The sequence below is a fragment of the Chlorocebus sabaeus genome, chromosome 26, assembly GCF_047675955.1.
Source record: "Chlorocebus sabaeus isolate Y175 chromosome 26, mChlSab1.0.hap1, whole genome shotgun sequence".
In the NCBI taxonomy this organism is placed as follows: Eukaryota; Metazoa; Chordata; class Mammalia; order Primates; family Cercopithecidae; genus Chlorocebus; species Chlorocebus sabaeus.
The window spans coordinates 51,960,530-51,979,267 of NC_132929.1; the positions used below are offsets into that span (position 1 = coordinate 51,960,530).

The 18,738-nt window shown below is 38.7% G+C and overlaps 2 protein-coding genes across 14 annotated transcripts in view; both read left to right on the forward strand.

Moving 5' to 3' along the window:
• The window catches only part of UBE2Q2 (ubiquitin conjugating enzyme E2 Q2), a 58,519-nt gene extending 45,812 nt beyond the window's left edge, over positions 1–12,707 (forward strand). For 4 of the 8 annotated variants that reach the window (XM_008015791.3, XM_008015796.3, XM_008015788.3 and 1 more), the window contains 4 exons: positions 2,275–2,323; positions 2,777–2,872; positions 8,653–8,719; positions 11,093–12,707. In XM_008015791.3, coding sequence (XP_008013982.1) covers positions 2,275–2,323; positions 2,777–2,872; positions 8,653–8,719; positions 11,093–11,124 — 244 coding nt within the window. In that variant the 3' untranslated portion in view covers positions 11,125–12,707. Of the gene's footprint in view, positions 1–2,274; positions 2,324–2,776; positions 2,873–6,888; positions 6,988–8,652; positions 8,720–11,092 lie in introns of those variants that run through there. The other 4 variants (XM_073012350.1, XM_073012349.1, XM_008015789.3 and 1 more) reach the window with 4 other exon arrangements.
• Positions 12,708–15,494: 2,787 nt separating this feature from the next.
• FBXO22 (F-box protein 22) overlaps positions 15,495–18,738 on the forward strand; it is a 34,884-nt gene continuing 31,640 nt past the window's right edge. Inside the window, exons 1-3 of one of the 6 annotated variants that reach the window (XM_038010197.2) lie at positions 15,495–15,733; positions 16,112–16,250; positions 16,896–16,961. In XM_038010197.2, the coding sequence (XP_037866125.1) occupies positions 15,591–15,733; positions 16,112–16,250; positions 16,896–16,961 (348 nt within the window). In that variant the 5' untranslated portion in view covers positions 15,495–15,590. Of the gene's footprint in view, positions 15,734–15,765; positions 15,878–16,111; positions 16,251–16,895; positions 16,976–18,738 lie in introns of those variants that run through there. The other 5 variants (XM_038010198.2, XM_008015785.3, XM_008015786.3 and 2 more) reach the window with 5 other exon arrangements.

Genomic DNA, 18,738 nt, shown 5'->3' on the forward strand with positions numbered 1-18,738 from the left:
TTCAGTGGTTTTTAGTATATTCAGAGTTGTGCAGCCATTACTACTACCTAATTTCAGAACATTTTCATTACTTCAAAAATAAACCCTGTACTGATAGGCAGTCACTACCTATACCCGTCTCCCCCACCATTGATTCTGGCAACCTCTCATCTAATTTTTATCTCTGTAGATTTGCCTGTCCTGGACATTTCATATAAATAGAATCATACAAAATATGGCTTTTTGTGACTTGTGTTTTTTACAGTGATTTTTAAATGAAATATCCGAAGAGACTAAGCTTAGGATAGTGTTTGCTGTACAACTTTGGCAACTGAACTTTTTTAAAGTTGAAATACTGTATTACTGTGTCCATACATATGGCATGTTATCCTTAGATGACCCTTACTTAGATCATTAATGTTTTTTCCCTAGTATTCTTGAACTGTCTCAGTATTCAGCAGGAACCCTTTGGAGGCAAAGAGCAGTAAGAATTTGGAACACATGTTGACAAAAGGAATGCCATTTAATACAGAAGTAGAATCGACCATTTTTAAATGTCAATGCTGCTGAAAGTGTATATTAAGGAAAAGTTTAGTTATCTTACTTTTTGTGTAGGTACTAGAACTGCTCGTCTTGTGTTCAACAAACATTTGTGTAGGTATTACGTACTCGTACAAATGCACTTTCTTTTGACCTGAAAATCCAAAAACTCCCTTTCTTCCCACCTCCTAAGACTCTGCATCCTCAAAGGAAGAGTGGGGTATCTTAAAGGAAAGGTGGTTGTGGTTGGATAATAGGTAAAATGTCTACTGTGTACTTCCTTTTCCTGAAACAAGTTCCTGTCTACCATCAGCATTTCCAAAATTTGAAGATCATGTGTGGTGTTAACTCATTAACCGATTATTAAGCTTTGAGCAATTGTGGAACCAAAATCTAAATGACTACCTGGATCTTCTAATTCTGTTAAATCAGTGAGTGCACATTACGTACAATACTTTTAGCCCAGTAGGAGAGTTAAAGAGTGGAAGATAGATTTCTATGTTTGAGAAATAGAATACACAAAGAAAAAAAAATTAATCCCATGAGTCTTCTGAATTTAAGTTTTTGGAGAGTTTTTATTTTAGGTTTTTTTCCCTTCCATTAATTTTTCACTTTGAAAGGTCCTAGGGTTTGGGCAAAGCAAGTGGGGAGAGACACTTGCTTGGATTCTCCAGGATGGGGGAGTTGAAGAGGACTTCTTTCCCTAATTTTATTATTAAATTTTGTCACTATAACAATTATTAATGTTAGTGGTCTACAGTAAAAGTTTTTAGATGCCTTCTCTGCAAAGTAATTTGGTTAGGCGACACAAGGATGCCTTTGGTTAGCTGGAGTGGAAGATGTGCAGGGTAGAGTGGTCTTGGCAAGTCTTCTGGGGGGAAATACAGCATTTGGAAGGGTAGGAAGCAGAAGGAATCTCAAACAAGGGAAAGGCGTGGGCAGAGCCCCAGAGGACAGAACAATTTGTGGTGGACTTGGTGTCCTCATAGACCTTATCAGTGGTCTTAGCTTTTGTGTTTTCAAAATTACCACAGTTTTTGTTCTAAAACTATCATTCCCTTGATTTTTTAGGCATGATATTTATGTATTTTGAAATTTAAAGGAGAAATGAAATTTTGTTTGAGAAAGATAAAGGTTAAAAAATCATTACCTAATAATGATTTTCTAATGGGAGATTTGGTACATCCCCAGAAGTTATCTTTGGTTCAGAGAATAATCTTCAGGCCTAGAAAGAGCTTAAGGAATTCCGGAGAGGAGCTCCATGGTCAGAACCATTTGATTCTCACAACAGAATGGGTAAAACCAGTTTGAACCATAAAGCCATGCAGATGTTCATAGCATGGATAGGGTAAGGTCAATGTCATTGTCGGGAAAAACTCTTGGCTGTAACATCATGGTAGAGTTTCAGATGTAAAGAACACGCGAATGCCATTTAAGGAAACTGGTTCTTCTGCCCCTATTCTTTGGAATTTTAGGGCTAAGTTCTTAGTTACCGATATCATACAAATCTGAAAGTATTATGTTCTAAGAACCATTAGAAAAAATTGACTAGAATTTCAGAGGGATTACATTAGCGTGATAACATTAGAATTTTTAAGTTACCCATAGTCCTATATCCCTAACAACTGTTTTCATGTTTGCATGTTATTTTCTCATCTTTACTTGTATGCATATTTTCTTGGTAATGGCACTTAGAAATTGTTTAAGGAGGAATAATTCTCGAGAATTTTATATGACTCCTTTTTTCTTTTTAAGGTATGTATTGGGTGGAGGAGCATTATGTATGGAACTTCTCACAAAACAGGTGACTTTTTTCTTACGGTACTCCATTTTCACCTGCAATTTAGTGTTTTGATCATGTAAATTAGATTGTAAGTAGAAAATTCTTTAATAGCTCCTACTTTTAAAGAAATTTTAGTTTATTTTTAAAATAGTTTCTACTTTCAAGAATGAAAAGGTAAACCAATAAAATGACATTGTACTTGCTGCTGAATCTATGCTAGGATAGGCATTAAGAGTGACCTTTATTTAAGGTTCTAATTTGCTCATATTGGGCACTTAGAACATTGGTTTGTTGTTGTTGTTGTTGTTGTTTTTGGTGAGATTCTGGAAATGTTCCAATTTTACTTTTTCCCCTTGACTATAGACTTTTTAACACTGATTTGCTGCTGTTGAGTTACATACCATTTTGTTAGGCCTTCCCAAGTGGGAATCAGAAATACTACTGTATTTTAGAGATATTTTGTTCTTCCTGTAGGGCTGGAGCAGTGCCTACTCAATAGAATCAGTCATCATGCAAATAAATGCCACCTTAGTCAAAGGCAAAGCCAGAGTGCAGTTTGGAGCAAATAAGGTACTTTTGTTAAGAATTTTACATAAACCATAAGATATATTTTATATTTATGAGCTTTCTTCCTGTCTTGAGTTAATTCTTTTTTGAGATAATTTCATTTTCATTTGGTTTGTTTTCTTCTTGTTACAAAAGTGATCTATAGAAAATAAAGAATTATAAGAAAATTAAAGATACTAATTGATAATCACTTAATGATTTAATATCTGTTCTTTTAGTCTTTGTTATATTTGCTGTAGATAAACATGTCTACAGTTGTAAACTTATTATTGGTATGTATACTATACTAATTAAATTAAAAATTACATGTACTTTAAAGTTTTAAAAAATTGAGTTCATGTTACAGAACTAATTCCTGGTAAGCTTTTATGTGCTAGGCTCTAGTCTTTTCATTTATTTATTTTTACTTTTTTTTTCTCTGTGCCTATTCTTACCAAGTTTTTTTTTTTAAATCTTTTACTTTTTATTAACTCTTTCAATCCTCTTAATAACTTAAAAAGTAGATGCTATTATTATCTGCATTTTGTAGATGAGTTAACTGAAGCATACAGAAGTTAGACAACTTGTCTGAGGTGACAAGTGACAGAAAAAGGATTGGAACCAGACAGGCTGGCTGCCCTAGGCCCAACCAAGGGGAGCTGAGAGCAAGCCATGGGACATAAGGATGTTGTTCAGGCTGGTTTTTTTTTCAGTTAACATGAAACATAGGCTGTAACATTAATTTTAGGACATAAAACAGCCTTTCAAAGCCAGAGGTTTGTTACCATGACTTTTAGCAAGAATTTGTGGTTTAAAGGCAAGATGGTGCTCTCAGAAGCTTCCATTCACTGTGGAGGGAATGGTAGTTGAGTTAAATAGTGAAATCCTGGAGCACACAGTCTTTAGGGCAGCTTCTGACCTATTTCTGTGGTCAGCATCTGTCTTTCCCTGCTGCCCCTAACCTCCACTTATTCTCACATAGAATCCCCTAGACTGTGATCACATTCGGATGAGAGAGCTGTTTTGTTTTTTCCAGGGTAGGAGGAAGTGAGTCACTACCTATACTAAGCAGTCTAGTCTCCTGTGTATAAATGAGCAAGGTTGGGGAGCCAAATCTCTTGGAGAATCTCAGGATTATGCAAGATGGTAAAGTGGTCTCATGTTAGTTGTATCCACAGCTCTCATCAGAAGCAGACACAGATACTTTTTGTAGGAAAGCATCTCTAATTTAAGCCTGTAGGATTCCCAAAGATTAAAAGAATTCACTCCAATCATAGCATTCAGGTAGTCCACCCAACATAATTTGAGAATTGTCAGAAATAATAAATAATAGATATATTTCCCAAAGACAGTAAGTGTTGGAATTATCAGATACAAAACACATACTTCAGATATTAGAATTATGAGAAAATAGTTACATGTGAAATCTAAAATAAAGAAAAAAAGATGGAATCATAAAATTGAGCAAGCAGTAAGACTGCCAGGAATGATGAGGAAGACCTGAAAAGAAAATGGATGAAATAGAACTTATAGAAATAAAAAATATAGATGGGTATGGTGGTTCACACCTGTAATCCCAGCACTTTGGGAGGCTGAGGCAGGAGGATGGCTTGAGCCCAGGAGTTGGAGACCAGCCTGGGCAATGTGGTGAGAACTCATCTGTACAAAAAATACCCCCCTCCACCCTAAAAAAACAATTAAGTGGGTATGGGGTACCTGTCTATAGTCTCAGCTACTCAGGAGGCTGAGGTAGGAAGATCACTTGAGCCCAGGAGGCGGAGGCTGTACTGAGGCATGTTCACGCCACTGCACTCCAGCCTGGGTGACAGTGAGACTCTGTTTCAAAATAAAGAAAAAATGTAATTGTTGAAATAAGAAACTCAGTAGATTAGATACTAGAAGAGAATTAATTGATTACATGATTATCTCAAAAAAATACATTAGAATGTTACACAGAGAGACATGGGGATAGATGATAGGGCAGAAGTTGGTGGGGTTGGTGGGGAGAGATCAGAGTGAGGTCTAAAATATGTCTTAGTGGAATCCCAGGAGGAGATATTAGAATTATACTAGAAAGTGAGAGAAATAGAAGTTCTAAAGGTGATAGAAGCAAGTCTACGTAAATCAGTCATAACAAATGTAAATGGACTAAAGTTACCAGTTAGATTAAATTAATAAAATCCAGCTGTTTTAATCTTTATATTTAAAATATAAAGGTACAAAAAGGTTGAAAATTTTTATAAAGGAGAGTGATAAAGATATGCCAGTATACATTAACCAAAACCAAATGATGTAGCTTTAGTATCAAACAAAATAGGATTCTGGAACAGAAAGCATTAGTAACAATTTGATAATAAGTCTGTTAATTAGGAGGATATAGCAATTTTCATATTTTATGTACCTATCAAAATAGCCTAAAAATACCCAGGAAAAACTGATAAAACCACAGGGAGAAGTTGACAAGTCCACTATCATAGTTGGAGATTTCAACATACCCTGCATACTACTAGTCAGATAAACAGAATGCCCATATGTAGATTTGAATAACCAGTGAACAGGCATGGTATAATGGACATAGACCTCTGTACCTAATAATTAGATATAGATTGTTCTCAAGCATTTATGGACTATGGGAGAAAAATTAATTATAAATCCACAAAATCAGAAGATTTAAAAACAGTTGGTACCATACACACCATATCATTTAAATATGAAGCAGTTAAGGTTAGAAGGCAATAATGAAGAGATTAACAAAAAGCTATGTGAATTTGGAAATTAAACACAGCTGTAAATCATGGTTTTAAAAAGTAAAATGAAATTTTAAAATGCTTAGAATTGAACCATAATTAAAATACTAGAATTCTATCTATTCCTCTCTCCCCTCTTCTCCCTCCCTCTTCCTATCTGGAACATTCAAGAAGCTAATCTTTTTCAATGAACACCTCAAGTACTGAAAAACAGAAAAGGACAGATGTCATTCTCTGATCTTAGTTAAATCTATAAGTTAATAATAAAACCAGAAAACAGATATTTCTTTCTGGAATTTTATAATTCATGCAAACAGCCCTTAGGTCAAACAGGGCTTCAGAATTAAAACTGCAGAATATCTACAGAATAGCAATAATGCAATCATTACTTATCAGAGACTAAAGGAGAGCTCAGAGGAATGTTCATTGCCAAATCCTTATGCCATTAAGAAAAGAATGAAAATGAATCAAGCCTCTAACTGATTGCTAGACAGGACAATGAAAAACCCTGAAGGAGGCCGGGGACGGTGGCTCACTCCTGTAATCCTAGCACTTTGGTAGGCTGAGACGAGTGGATGACCTGAGCTCAGGAGTTCGAGACCACCCTGCGGAACATGGTGAAACCCATCTCTGCCAGAAAAAAACAAAACACGAAAATTAGCTGGGTGTGGTGGCGGATGCCTGTAATCCCAGCTGCTTGGGAGGCTGAGGCAGGAGAATTGCTTGAACCTGGGAGATGGAGGTTGCAGTGAGCTGAGATCCAGCCACTGCACTCTAGTCTGAGTGACAGAGCAAGACTCTGTCTCTTAAAATAACCTGAAGGAAAGCAGAATGGGGAAATTATTAAAGATATACAAGCAGAAATCAGTGAGTTAGAAGAATAGGAAGGGCTAGACCCACAGTACAGTAAAGCCTCTGCAGAAACATTTGTTTAAACTGGGCGTTTGAGTACCTTGCTACTGATATTGAGACTGGGGAAGGCCAACATTCTTATTTTCTCCTTGTGTTTTGGGTGGTGGGCAGTAGGGTTGGAAAGTGACTACTTCACAGTCATTTGGGAATTTCAGGGTATATATATTTTTTATGTACAGTTTGTTTCTGAATCTTATTTTTGTCCTTTTTGTGAAAATACTAAAAAAACCACTTTTTCATTAATGTTAAGAAAAACGTGTTACTATACATTTTATGTTTAGTTTATTAGGTGCATTATGGCAGGGCTGTACTATTTTATTTGTGTGTGTGTGGTTTTTTTTGTTTGTTTTTTTGAGACGGAGTTTTGCTCTCGTTGCCCAGGCTGGAGTGCAATGGTGTGATCTCGGACTCACTGCAACCTCTGCCTCCCGGGTTCAAGCGATTCTCCTGCCTCAGCCTCCCAAGTAGCTGAGATTACAGGTGCGCGCCACCATGCCTGGCTAATTTGGTATTTTTAGTAGAGACAGGGTTTCTCCATGTTGGTCAGGCTGGTCTCGAGCTCCCGACCTCAGGTGATCCAACTGCCTCAGCCTCCCAAAGTGCTGGTATTACAGATGTGAGCCACCGTGCCGGCCGGCTTTACTATTTTAAAGAGCTCTAGATGTTGAAAAAGACTACCCTGTAGAAAAATAGGAAAAGTCCTTACATAAATTTAACATGTTAAAAAAATAGGAAAAGGGTATAAAAAGTCTGTTTACAGAAATAGAAATAAATGGCTCATGAACATATTGGAGACATGCTCAGTCTCACTCAGTAATAGAAATACAAATTAAAACTGTACTGGGAGTCCATCTAGTATATTGTCAGAAATCTACAAATATTTGAAGCACTGCACTGGTGAGGCTGCATCAAAGCACTCTTACAGATGGCTGGTGGGCAGACACATTTGTGTAGTTATGTAGAGGGCAATTTAGCACTATCTCAAAATTACTAAGGCATGTATAACTTTTGACCCAGGAGCTCTACTCTAGGACATTTTTACCAGTACTCAGCAGATATACGTACAAGGTTGCTCATGGCAACATTATAACAGCAAAATACTGACAACAACCTGATGTCCACCAATAGGGGACTGATTAAATATTTGAATATCCATGTAATAGAAATATTTCAGTGTTTAAAACAGGTATGTTCTATACTGATTTGGAACATTCTCCAGGATATGCTAGATGAGAAAAGGGGCAGATCAGTATCTGTAGCATGCAACTGTTAGTGAAGGAAAGCCGGGACAATGGCTAATAACAGTGGGCTGTACATGAATATTTTTGTGTAATCTTAAAGAAGGACATAAATTAGTAATAGTGGTTAACTTGTGTGGAGGAAGGGGGTTGAATGGGAGGAAACTGGATGTTTAGGGTACAAGTAGGAGGGAGAGTTTTCACTTAGGATGTAGACATTTTTGAGTCTTGTGCTGTGTGAATTTATTATGCAAAAAATTCTGCAACATAATATAGTGGATAGATGGGTACCACTATGGAGAGTGTTCTGGTATATTAATTTGAAGTGAAGATATAGGTTGGTTGTATGGTGACAAAATTAATCCTAGATTTGGCTCCTTAAAAAGATTGTATATTTTTATCAAAAGAGGGCTCCTTTAGTAAGCCAGGTGCCAATTATGGGCATTCTTTAGATTTCTAACTTAAAATGTCATTCATATGTATAGTCGTGGAAGCTTAATATTTTCTTATCTGAAAGTAATATTTTGTAGTTGTTTTTAAAATAGAAGCTACATGAAGAACGTTTGAGTTTTATTAACATCCAGATATAATCCTTTAACTTGATTCAGCAATATGGAGACAGACTCTAGAACCAGAAAGCTTTGTACTTGTCCAATGGTAGGAAGACTTATAAAAATGAACTGTGAGGCTTGTTGATTTTTATTGGTGTACAATTTTGGTTTTGTTATTTTTATAAAATTGTAGAGAATAATGAACTTGAGATTGAGGCTATTAAGTTAAAATTGTTTTTGAAATGGAGAGTCAGTTTCCTGTGTTCTTTTAAGCACAGTGTGATGCATTCATAAATTTATTGTAATAATTTTCACCTAATTACACTTTTGATTTAAAATGTGTAATTCTTTTTCAGAATCAATATAATCTAGCAAGAGCCCAACAATCCTATAATTCCATTGTACAGATACATGAGAAAAATGGTATGTTTAATTCAATAAGTGTTTATTGCCATTTAAGAAGTTTTAGATAATGTATTAATATTTACCGTTTTATTTTTCTGTTTTTGCTTTAGTTTCTTAAAGTACTGTTACCATAGTGAAAAAAACTTGTGCTGCATACAAAAATCTTTATTTATTTATTTTATTTTATTTTTATTTGTTTCTTGAGATGGAGTCTTGTTCTGTCACCCTGGCTGGAGAGCAGTGCTGCTATCTTGACTCACTGCCAGCTCCGCTTCCCAGGTTTATTCCATTCTCCTTCCTCTGCCTCCTAAGTAGCTGGGACTACAGGCGCCTGCTACCATGCCTGGCTAATTTTTTTTTTTTTTTTGTATTTTTAGTAGAGATGGGGTGTCACCATGTTAGCCAGGAAGGTCTCGATCTCCTGACTTTGTGATCCGCCCGCCTCGGCCTCCCAAAGTGCTGGGGTTACAGGTGTGAGTCATCGCGCCACAAACCTTAACATTGTACTTTTGTATCCTATACACTTGGCCTAGGTATCTCAGAGTCAGAAGCAAGATTTTTTTTTTTTTTTTTTTTAGTAGATTAATGCATGACTCACTTTACTTGAAATCAATGGTTGTAGGAATTGAGTTAAAGGCAACTCTTTATAGATGGAGTTCTTGTTACAACTGGAGTGCAGTGGTTGTTTATAGGTGTGATCATAGTGGACTGCAGCCTCAAGCTCCTGGGCTGATGTGATCCTCCTGCCTCAGTCTCCCCAGTAGCTCAGACTGTAGGCACAAGCCACCATGCCTGTAAAGTATTCTTTACTTTGCTAGAAATGTGTCAGTTTGTGACTTAAGATTTGTGTTTTGTGCTCACTTATTTTAATGACAAAGCAAACTTGTCACTTTTTCAGTGATTGCTTACTTACGGCAATGGTATTCAAAACAAAATTTTCAAGCAGAAGAGAGAAACGATAAAATTTGAGGACAAGGCCAGGTTTTCATAATAATAATTTCTAGCACACAAAATTAGTAGATCCAAAGAAACCTGTGTACTACTTTGATACTTTATAGATCTTGGCATATTCATACTGTTCTAAAGTTTCATACTAAACAGTACGTAGTCTAATTTGCCTTTTTATGGAGAGCTTAGGTTTTTGTGGAGCCTGGGAAACAGATTTCTTATTTTTATTTCTTAAACATTACAACTGGCATTTAAAAAATATTTATAGAAAATGCTGTATTTGAGAGTGTGTGGGTATGTGTAAGCTTAGCTGTGATGAAAGAGTAATAGATTCAGAATCGGGAGAGATGACTTCTAGGGATTTTTTTAATCTTAAAAAATTTTTTTTTCTTATTTGTAAAAAATTGACACGTTATACTTATTGCATACAAAGTTTTGAAGTATACATAATTGTGGAATGACTAAATCTAGCTAATTAACCTAGGCATCACCTTACATAGTTATCATTTTTATGGTGAGACACTTTACATCCACTCTTAGCATTTTTCAAGAATACAGTATATTGTTAACTGTAGTCACCATGTTGTACAATAGCTCAAGATGGATTCTAGTCTGGCTTGCTACTAACTCTGATTTTAGGCATCATCATTTAGTTACTGCACCTGCTGCGATGGCGTCCTCATCATTGGTGAAATGATGTCATGGCTCTGATAACAGTCCAAGTTCCTTATATTCTAAATTGCCAGGAGTTTGTTTGGGGAAATAAGTACTTTCCATGAGGCTTACTTTCAAGTATAGAACTGAAGTGGAATAAAACTTATTCTTGTCTAATATTCCACAGTCATCTTTAGCTAGAGATGCCATTAATACAGAGTTCTTGTGTTGAAAACTCAAGTACAATTTATTCATAGAAAATAACTTTCTGTTGTGAAATAGCAAAATGCAGTGTTACCAATCCAAGTATAAGTTTAATTTTTACAGTAGGCCGGGTGCGGTGGCTCACACCTGTAATCCCAGCACTCTGGGAGGCAGAGGTGGATGGAACACCTGAGGTCAGGAGTTGGAGACCAGCCTGACCAACATGGTGAAACCCTGTCTCTACTAAATACGAAACAAAACAAAACAAAACAAAACAAAAAAACATTAATGGGACATAGTGGCACATGCCTGTAATCCCAGCTACTTGGGAGGCTGAGGCAGGAGAATTGCTTGATCTGGGAGGTAGAGGTTGCAGTGAGCTGTTTGCGCCATTGCACTCCAGCCTAGGTAACAGAGCAAAACTCTGTCTCAAAAAAAAAGAAAAGGAAAAAGAAAAAAAAATTTATAGTAGATTTAAACACCAAAATTATGAAGAGAGACTGTAGCTAGCCTTATTACATGCCAGTTCTTCTAATTTATTTAAGAATTCAGTATTTTAACTTTATTTTTTTCATTCTATTTCAGGCTGGTACACCCCTCCAAAGGAAGATGGCTAAATATGTTGACTGTTGTGTGTTTGGACTAATGTTGCTTTAAAGAAAATCTTAACCAATATGCAGACACAAGCTTTGAGTGCCCCATTACAGCAGTACCGAAGACGTTAGTTAATATATTTTAGTGGATAATCTGTCATCTGACATCCAGTATGAAGTTACAGCCTTTGCATTTTGCTCATTTTAGATATCTTGGACTGAGCAGTGAGGCCTTTATTGTATTTCTCCTGATAAATACACATACTGGCCACTCCTTATCTCTCTTTCTTGAAAAGTGAACTTTTTAAAGCAGCCAAGTCAGCGTCAGGCTACTAAAGTTGAGGCTTTAGAGTAACTTTCCTATATTGAGCCCATGGGTTACAAGGATTTGCAATATATTGTTCCATTTATAGCCAATACAAGTTTAATCGATGTTCAATATTGATTTAGAAAATTTTAAGGCCTTCTAAATCATAATAGCTCTTTCATGTCTAAAACTATTTTATGATATTGCCAAAAGGATAGGAAACCTACTCATTAAATTGTTAAACTTTTTAATGACTATGTGAAGATATGAATTGTTTCCTGAAGATAATATTCTTAATTGAGTTACATTGTTCTTCTTAGGCAAAGCAGTGTAAAACTATATCAGTTAAGGCTTGCAAGTAGTGATTTCCACTGGGGCATCAGAGTCTTGCTGGGCTGAATCTGCTGCTTGTTGGTTCAGTGTTTCTTATGAACAAGAGCCACAGTATAGAGCTTAAAGTTATTTAAAATACTAAGTCATCTTACGTTTCCATTTTATTAACGGGATGTTGCAATCATTTGTAAACTAATAAACTTATAAAGTGATTGGCACAAAGACTCCTTGAGCAAAAGCTGCGCAGTTAAGTAGAAAAATATACTTAATTTGGAGACTCTTAAAGTAACTTTTGCCATAGTCAAAACAATGACTTTTACATTGAAAGATTAATAGAAACTCTACGTATGTTAATTTTTGATGGAACCTGACTCAAATCAAGGTACTCTCCATTTTATTGCCTTACCTGAATCAGTCCTTTTTGGTTGGTAATAGATTTTTTTAATACACCCAAGTTTGATTTAAAAGTAAATTCTAGTTATTAAGCACTTTTAACAAGAAATCCATAAGCACATTTTTCTGCACAAACTAGTTACAAAGTTCAAAAGTGTTTCTTATGCATTTGCTTTGAGATTCAGTTAACTTTGTAAACCACATCTAAGAGACTTGTCATTTCTACATTATTGTGTGTGTTTAATTTCTTTTGATTCTATTTTGGTTAAGAGAGCAGTAAATTTTCTGGTATTCTTGTTCACTTGGTTACATTTGTATAAAGTTCTCATTGCCAGTTGCTCAGATAACAAGTGACATGGCAGAATTCTTTAAAGCAGTAAAGTTCCTTAAGCCTAAGGCTAAATCTTGAATACATTGTTGAATTCTTTAATATCCTGATGGCAAGCAGATTGATAGCTGCACATTTGGCATGCTTTGTTTTATGGATTTTATTTTTACTTGCAGATTTATTTGGCAATGTACAGTAAATTTTGTAAACTTGCATCAAGTTTATGAATAAACCATTTAAAAATTTGGTTTGTGCTGATCATGGCAAGCAAAAAAAAGATTACTTTCTCATTTTTCCCTCATAAGAAAACTCTGCTTGATGTGTTTGTAAGCTCTATTGAGTTTCTGGAATAAGATAATTTAAGGAGGGAAGTGGTGAGGGGAGGCTTGGAAAACAGGCAGATTTAACAATAGAAAGGGAAAGAACCTGGAAATGGTCTGTAGAATAGTCACCTTTTCCTCAGCCTTTTTCCTCTTCCGTTCTCATTATAAATTCAAGTGCCACTTTTTCCTTATGGCTATCCTTAGTTCCCCCAGTGAAAATAATCTGCTACTTCTTAGCGTACCCATGGCCTCCTTACACACAATGGACAGGTTATTTCACATACAAGAAGTCCAGAGGTAGGATAACTCCAGTTGTACTGTACATCTGGGCTTTGCACTGCTTCCTTGAGATTTTTCTATGTTGGTTTCATCTTTTGGTTGCATGTTATGTGTAGCCACCTTACTTGATTCAGAGGTAGATAAATGCCCCTGTTTTCTAGTGTCTCCTTAGGAGATGAGAAAATCTCTAAAAGCACCATCCCATCAAGTACACGGCCTCTCGCCTTTCCTTGGCTACATCAGGGCCCTGTGCCTACCCCTAAACCAATGGTGGTGAAAAGAATGAAACCATCGTGATTAGTTTGCACAATGGTTCTCAAAGCATGATTTGGGGAACACTGGAGACCCCCGAGACCATTTCAAGAGACTATTTTCATAATACTAAAACATTTGCCATTTTCACTCATTCTTTCGTGTGTACAATGGAGTTTTCCAGAGGCTACATGATGTGATTTTGCAACAGATCAAATTCAGAAGCAAATATGAGAATCTGTCTGTCTTCCATTAAGACAGAAATTAAATATTTGCAAAATGTAAAGTGATGTCGCCACTGGTAAACTGTCCTCTCCCTGTTTTATATCAGCCACAAAGAAAGAACGCCCACTTTGAAAGACAATCGGGTGTCGTTCAGTAGCCAGAGAATGGAGAAAGGGAGCTCATGCTCTCAAGGCACCTTCTCCCAGAGGGATAGGAGGCTGGGGAGTTTAAAGAGTTAACTGAGGGGGTGGGGGAGGTATGAAGGGCATGCACAGGCTGGAGTTCCAGACAAGCATAGTCCCTGAACATGCTGCTTCATACATCCATGTTCATGAGATGCCAGTGAGCTTGCTTTTTAGGGAAGAGGATTTTAGCATTATGTTAATGATCTAAAGGTAACCGGAGGGTGCCTCTTTATCTTCCTCTGGTATTAAACTCTGGTGACATCTGGGCCATCTGGCTTCCTTAAGCAGCTGTGCCTATAAATAGACTAAGGAAAAAAACTGACTGGGCTTGTTGGCTCATACCTGTAATCTCAACGCTTGCGGAGGCGGAGGCGGAGGCGGAGGCGGAGGCAGAGGCAGAGGGATGTCTTGAGGCCAGGAGTTTGAGACCAGCTTGGGCAACATAGACCCTGGGTCTACCAAAAAAAAGTCACAGCTACTCAGGAGGCTTATACCAGTGACAATGTCATACTATCCACCAGTGGGGGAAGGAGGATTTGGGAAATAGTTGTTTTCCATAAAAATATTTCGTTAATGTATAACATCTGTTTTTTAAAAAGATGTTCTGATTTAATTTTTAATATGGTAAATATTGATAGTCATAACACACAAACTATTGGTCGTGTCAATATTTTAGGGTGTAAAGGGTCCTGAGGCCATAATGAGAACTTCTGATTTAGACCAAGTTTCTGCCCAAGATCTGGCGATCAAATCTGGGCTCCCTTGGGAAGGAATTGGCGGGAGGAATGGACAAACCTGTGTCTGCTGTGCTTCCATTTTTTGGTGGTTCTCAGTTTGAGCATGCATCAGAATCGCCATAAAGTTTGTTAAAACATAGATTGCTGGGCCTCACCCCCAGTGTCTGATTTAGGAGGTCTGGGGTAAGGACGGGAAATGTGCTAAAACTTAGTAGTTTCCAGGTGAATCTGATGTTCCTGGCGGGGAACTGGTGCACAACTTCGGGCGTGCTTCACAGCAATAATCTCACTCAGCTACCTTAGAATGGTAGGTGCTATTTATGCCATTTTACTCATTCGAAACTTTAAACCTGAAGATTACAACGAGTTAACTAAGTTTACCAAGGAATAAAGGCAGTGATTTTCACACACTAGGACAATTTTTTAAAAGCAAACACTGTCCGTTCAAAAATTGAGCTTATGCTATTTAAACAGGCATTGGAACTATGAAGAGCAATAAGTACTACCTAGTCTCTGCAAGGAATTTGTGAATTAGAGAACGATGTAAACTCAGAAATATGGCGGTGCCAGGGCAGTGAGAAGCACACAGGATTTATTTTCACTGCAAGAGGCCTCCTGGAAAGTTGCCAGGCGCGGTGGCTCATGCTTGTAATTCCAGCACCTTTGGAGGCCCAGGCGGGAGTATCGCTTGAGCCCTGGAGTTTGAGACCAGCCTGGAGAGCATAGGGAAACCTGTCACTACAAAAAATACAAAAATTAGCTGGGCGTAGTGGCGGGAGCTTGTAGTTCAAGCTATGAGGGAGGCTGAGGCGGGAGGATCGCTTGAGCCTGGGAGGTAGAAGCTGCAGTGAGCAGAGGCCGCACCACTTCACTCCTGCCTGCCCACAGCATTAGACCCAATCTCAAAAATGAAAAAACAGTTCCGAGCGTATTATGGAACGGATGGCTTCAACCTCGGTGTGCGGACTCCAGGCCAGGGAACTCACCGGCGTTGCCACGCCCACCGTCCCCGTCCGGCCGGAAGTGGCGCGGGCGCCTGCTCAGTGCGCGCCGGCCAGGCAACTCTGTGCTGGCGTAATCGGGTTCCTCCGGGCCGCCGTAGGACTGGTTCCGGCGGGCTAGTGAGGAATGGAGCTGGGGGGCAGCAGCGGCGACCGCTGCGGCTCCTCCTCCGTAGACCCACGGAGCACCTTCGTGTTGAGTAACCTGGCGGAGGTGGTGGAGCGTGTGCTCACCTTCCTGCCCGCCAAGGCGTTGCTGCGGGTGGCCTGGTGAGGAGAGGAGGCGGAGGCGGGAAGCTTGCCTCGTGACACGCCGTGGGCATGCCCCAGGCTGGCGGGGTGGGGAGAGACCGTGGGGACCCAGGGCTCTCCCCAGCTCCCTCGCCCTACCTGAGGTTACCCGCTACCCGCGAGGTATCTCCCAGCCGTGGTGCCCCGGGGGACTTCGCTGAGGGGCGAAGTTCCCCTTAAGGTTTTCTCCACATCTGGCTCTCCTTCCGAACCAGCGCCCTGACTGACACCTACCTCCCCCGGGGACTTTGGATCCCGCAGGGATCTCCTGCTGCTCCAGTGGGTGGGGGTTTGTGAGCTGTGGGAGAGACGAAAATGAACGTCCGTTTGCAATCCTTTGTGCGTTTGCGTCCCCAGCGTGTGCCGCTTATGGAGGGAGTGTGTGCGCAGAGTGTTGCGGACCCATCGGAGCGTAACCTGGATCTCCGCAGGCCTGGCCGAGGCCGGCCACCTGGAGAGGCATTGCTTGGTTCGCGTAGTAGCAGAGGAGCTTGAGGCAAGTAGCAAGGGGTGTCATGCACAGTCATTTGCAGGTTGGTGGTTCAGTCTTTTGAGAACTATTTTTTTTTTTAATCCCAGTTTTGTTAATTCAAGGAACATCTTCTTGTGCCGGGAAAAGATTTTGTAAACATCAGTTTTAGTGACTACACGGTAAGGATGTGTCATGATTTATTTGACCGTTCATCAAATGTTGGGCCTTTTAAGTATGCACATTTTCACTATTAACAACAACGCTGTGCAGAACCTTCCCTTCACCTGCTTCCCTTGAAGCAAGTTTTTGTTGTCTTTTACCGGGAAGACAACTGGGTGTGTCTTGCTCAGTGTAGCACACCTAGAAAACTAAGAACCAAAACTTAAAGCCAAATATTTCAACTTTCGATCCTGTACTCTTTTGCTTCTCTGGCCCCCAACTTCAAAAGGGGAGCCAACACCTGGAGAGATGAAGACTCGGACTGTGGAGTTGGAGGGGCTGCAGGGTGTACCATCTCTCTGGGGAGTGGAAGGGAGCCCTTTGACAGTGAAGTGCCAACCTGCTGCTCTGTCACTCTGTTTACTTTAGTACGGCTTACAGACATAACTACGGTGCAGCTGTCACAATCAGGAAATTATCACTGATACGTTTCTACCATTTTATCCTCAGACTCGGTTCAGATTTTGCCAGTTGTCCCAGTCAGGTTCTTCATGGCAAAAAGATCTGTTCCCAATTGTAAGTTGCTCTAAGTAAGTCATGTTTCTTTAATCTCCTTTGATCTGGAACAGTTTCACAAGCTTTGCTTGATTTTTCCAAATCTTGACACCTAGGAAAATTGCAGGCTATTTTGTAGAACATCCATCAATTGTGTCTTTGGCAGGAAATAATCACAGAAGTGATGCTGTGCTCTTTTCACGGCATCCTTTAGGTGGTATGTGATTTCCATTGGTCTCGTTATTGGTGGTATTACCTTTGATTACTCAATTAAGGTGGTGCTTGCCAAGTGTCTTCACTAAAATCACTCTTCTGTAATGATTGTTTTGTGAAGGGATCATTTGAAACTATGTAAATATCGTGTTTCAATTCGTTTATTTATTTGTATCTGTACACTCTCGGAGTCTTATGTAATTCAGTGGGTTATAATCTGTTACTGTATTTTGGTGCTCAAATTATGCCCCCCCCCCCCACAGTTTGGCTAGTGGGAGCTCCTTCAGGCTGGCTTCAGTGTCTTTTTAGAGATGACTCCATTATCTTTGAGCACTTTTCTTTTTTCTGGCACAAGATGTTCTAAGCTTGTCTTGGGTTTTACCTGCTTTGGTCCTGGAATTGGTCATTAAGCCCTGGCTTCTTTTGGTGGAGTGTGGTATTTAGAAATCAAGGTCTAGACTCTTTAAGTACACTCCTTGCCATTGAGGGATTTGCTGCTCCAAAGCCCAGTCATTAGACAGAGCCAAGGAGTGTACGTATGTATATACATGCATGTGTATGTATATACATCAGCATACACATATACACACGTTTACAACTGTATTTCTATGTATGTGGTAACTTATGAGTTCACACAGGTGCATCCTTTTCTAATCAAATGCAGGATGCTTTCTAGTTTTGTCTCTGCTCATATTTGTACCTCCCTTTTGGGCAAAGGGAAACTGGTTCTCATCATTCTTAATGTATTTAGATATTACCTCAATGCCCCATATGTAACCACTCTTCTACCTCAATGCCCCATATGTAACCACTCTTCTGTTTCCCCCTTCCTTGGGTGGTCTTTCTCCTTACCTTGTCTGGGCTCTGGAACTCTCATCCCAGGGAGCTGGCCAGTATCCAGAGGCAGGCTTGTAGAAAACTTGTCTGGTGCTTTGTCCCAACTCCTGCCATTTTTCCAGAAGTTTATCATTTGGAAAAATTCAAAATGCAAGCAGGCATTTTTCCTCAGAAGTGTTCTCTGGAGCATCATTTATAATAAGGGATACTAAAAACCGAATATTAATTTAATAAATAAAGCTATTAAATTATAAACTGCAAGTGCATTAATGACAAGAGCAAATGTTGATTTTAAAAGTGAAAACATTATAAAATTATATATTTAGTATCATCTGAATTATTAAAGACCAAAAGGGAGAGTAGAAAAGAAAGCCAAAATAGCTTTTTTTTTCTATTTAATGTTTTTAAAAAGTTTTCTCTCTGTGGTCATCGTTTTCAAATTTTTACCACAACAGGCATTATTTTTCTATAGCTTTAAGAGTTTATACATTGTGGTGGCTGTTAATAGCCAGACAGACTAAGGTATGAATCGTAGCTTTGGCATATACCAGCGGTGTGACTTTGAAAAGCTACTTCTCTGAGCCTCAGGTGCTATCTCCATAAAATAAAAAGAAAAATAATAATTTTCCTGTGCCCTTATAGAGTTGTTGTAAGGATTAAATAATGAAAAGGTAATGCATATAACACATTACTTATAGTACCAGGAGTATAAGTTCTCAATAGATGTCTGTTAAATATTCTTTTATTA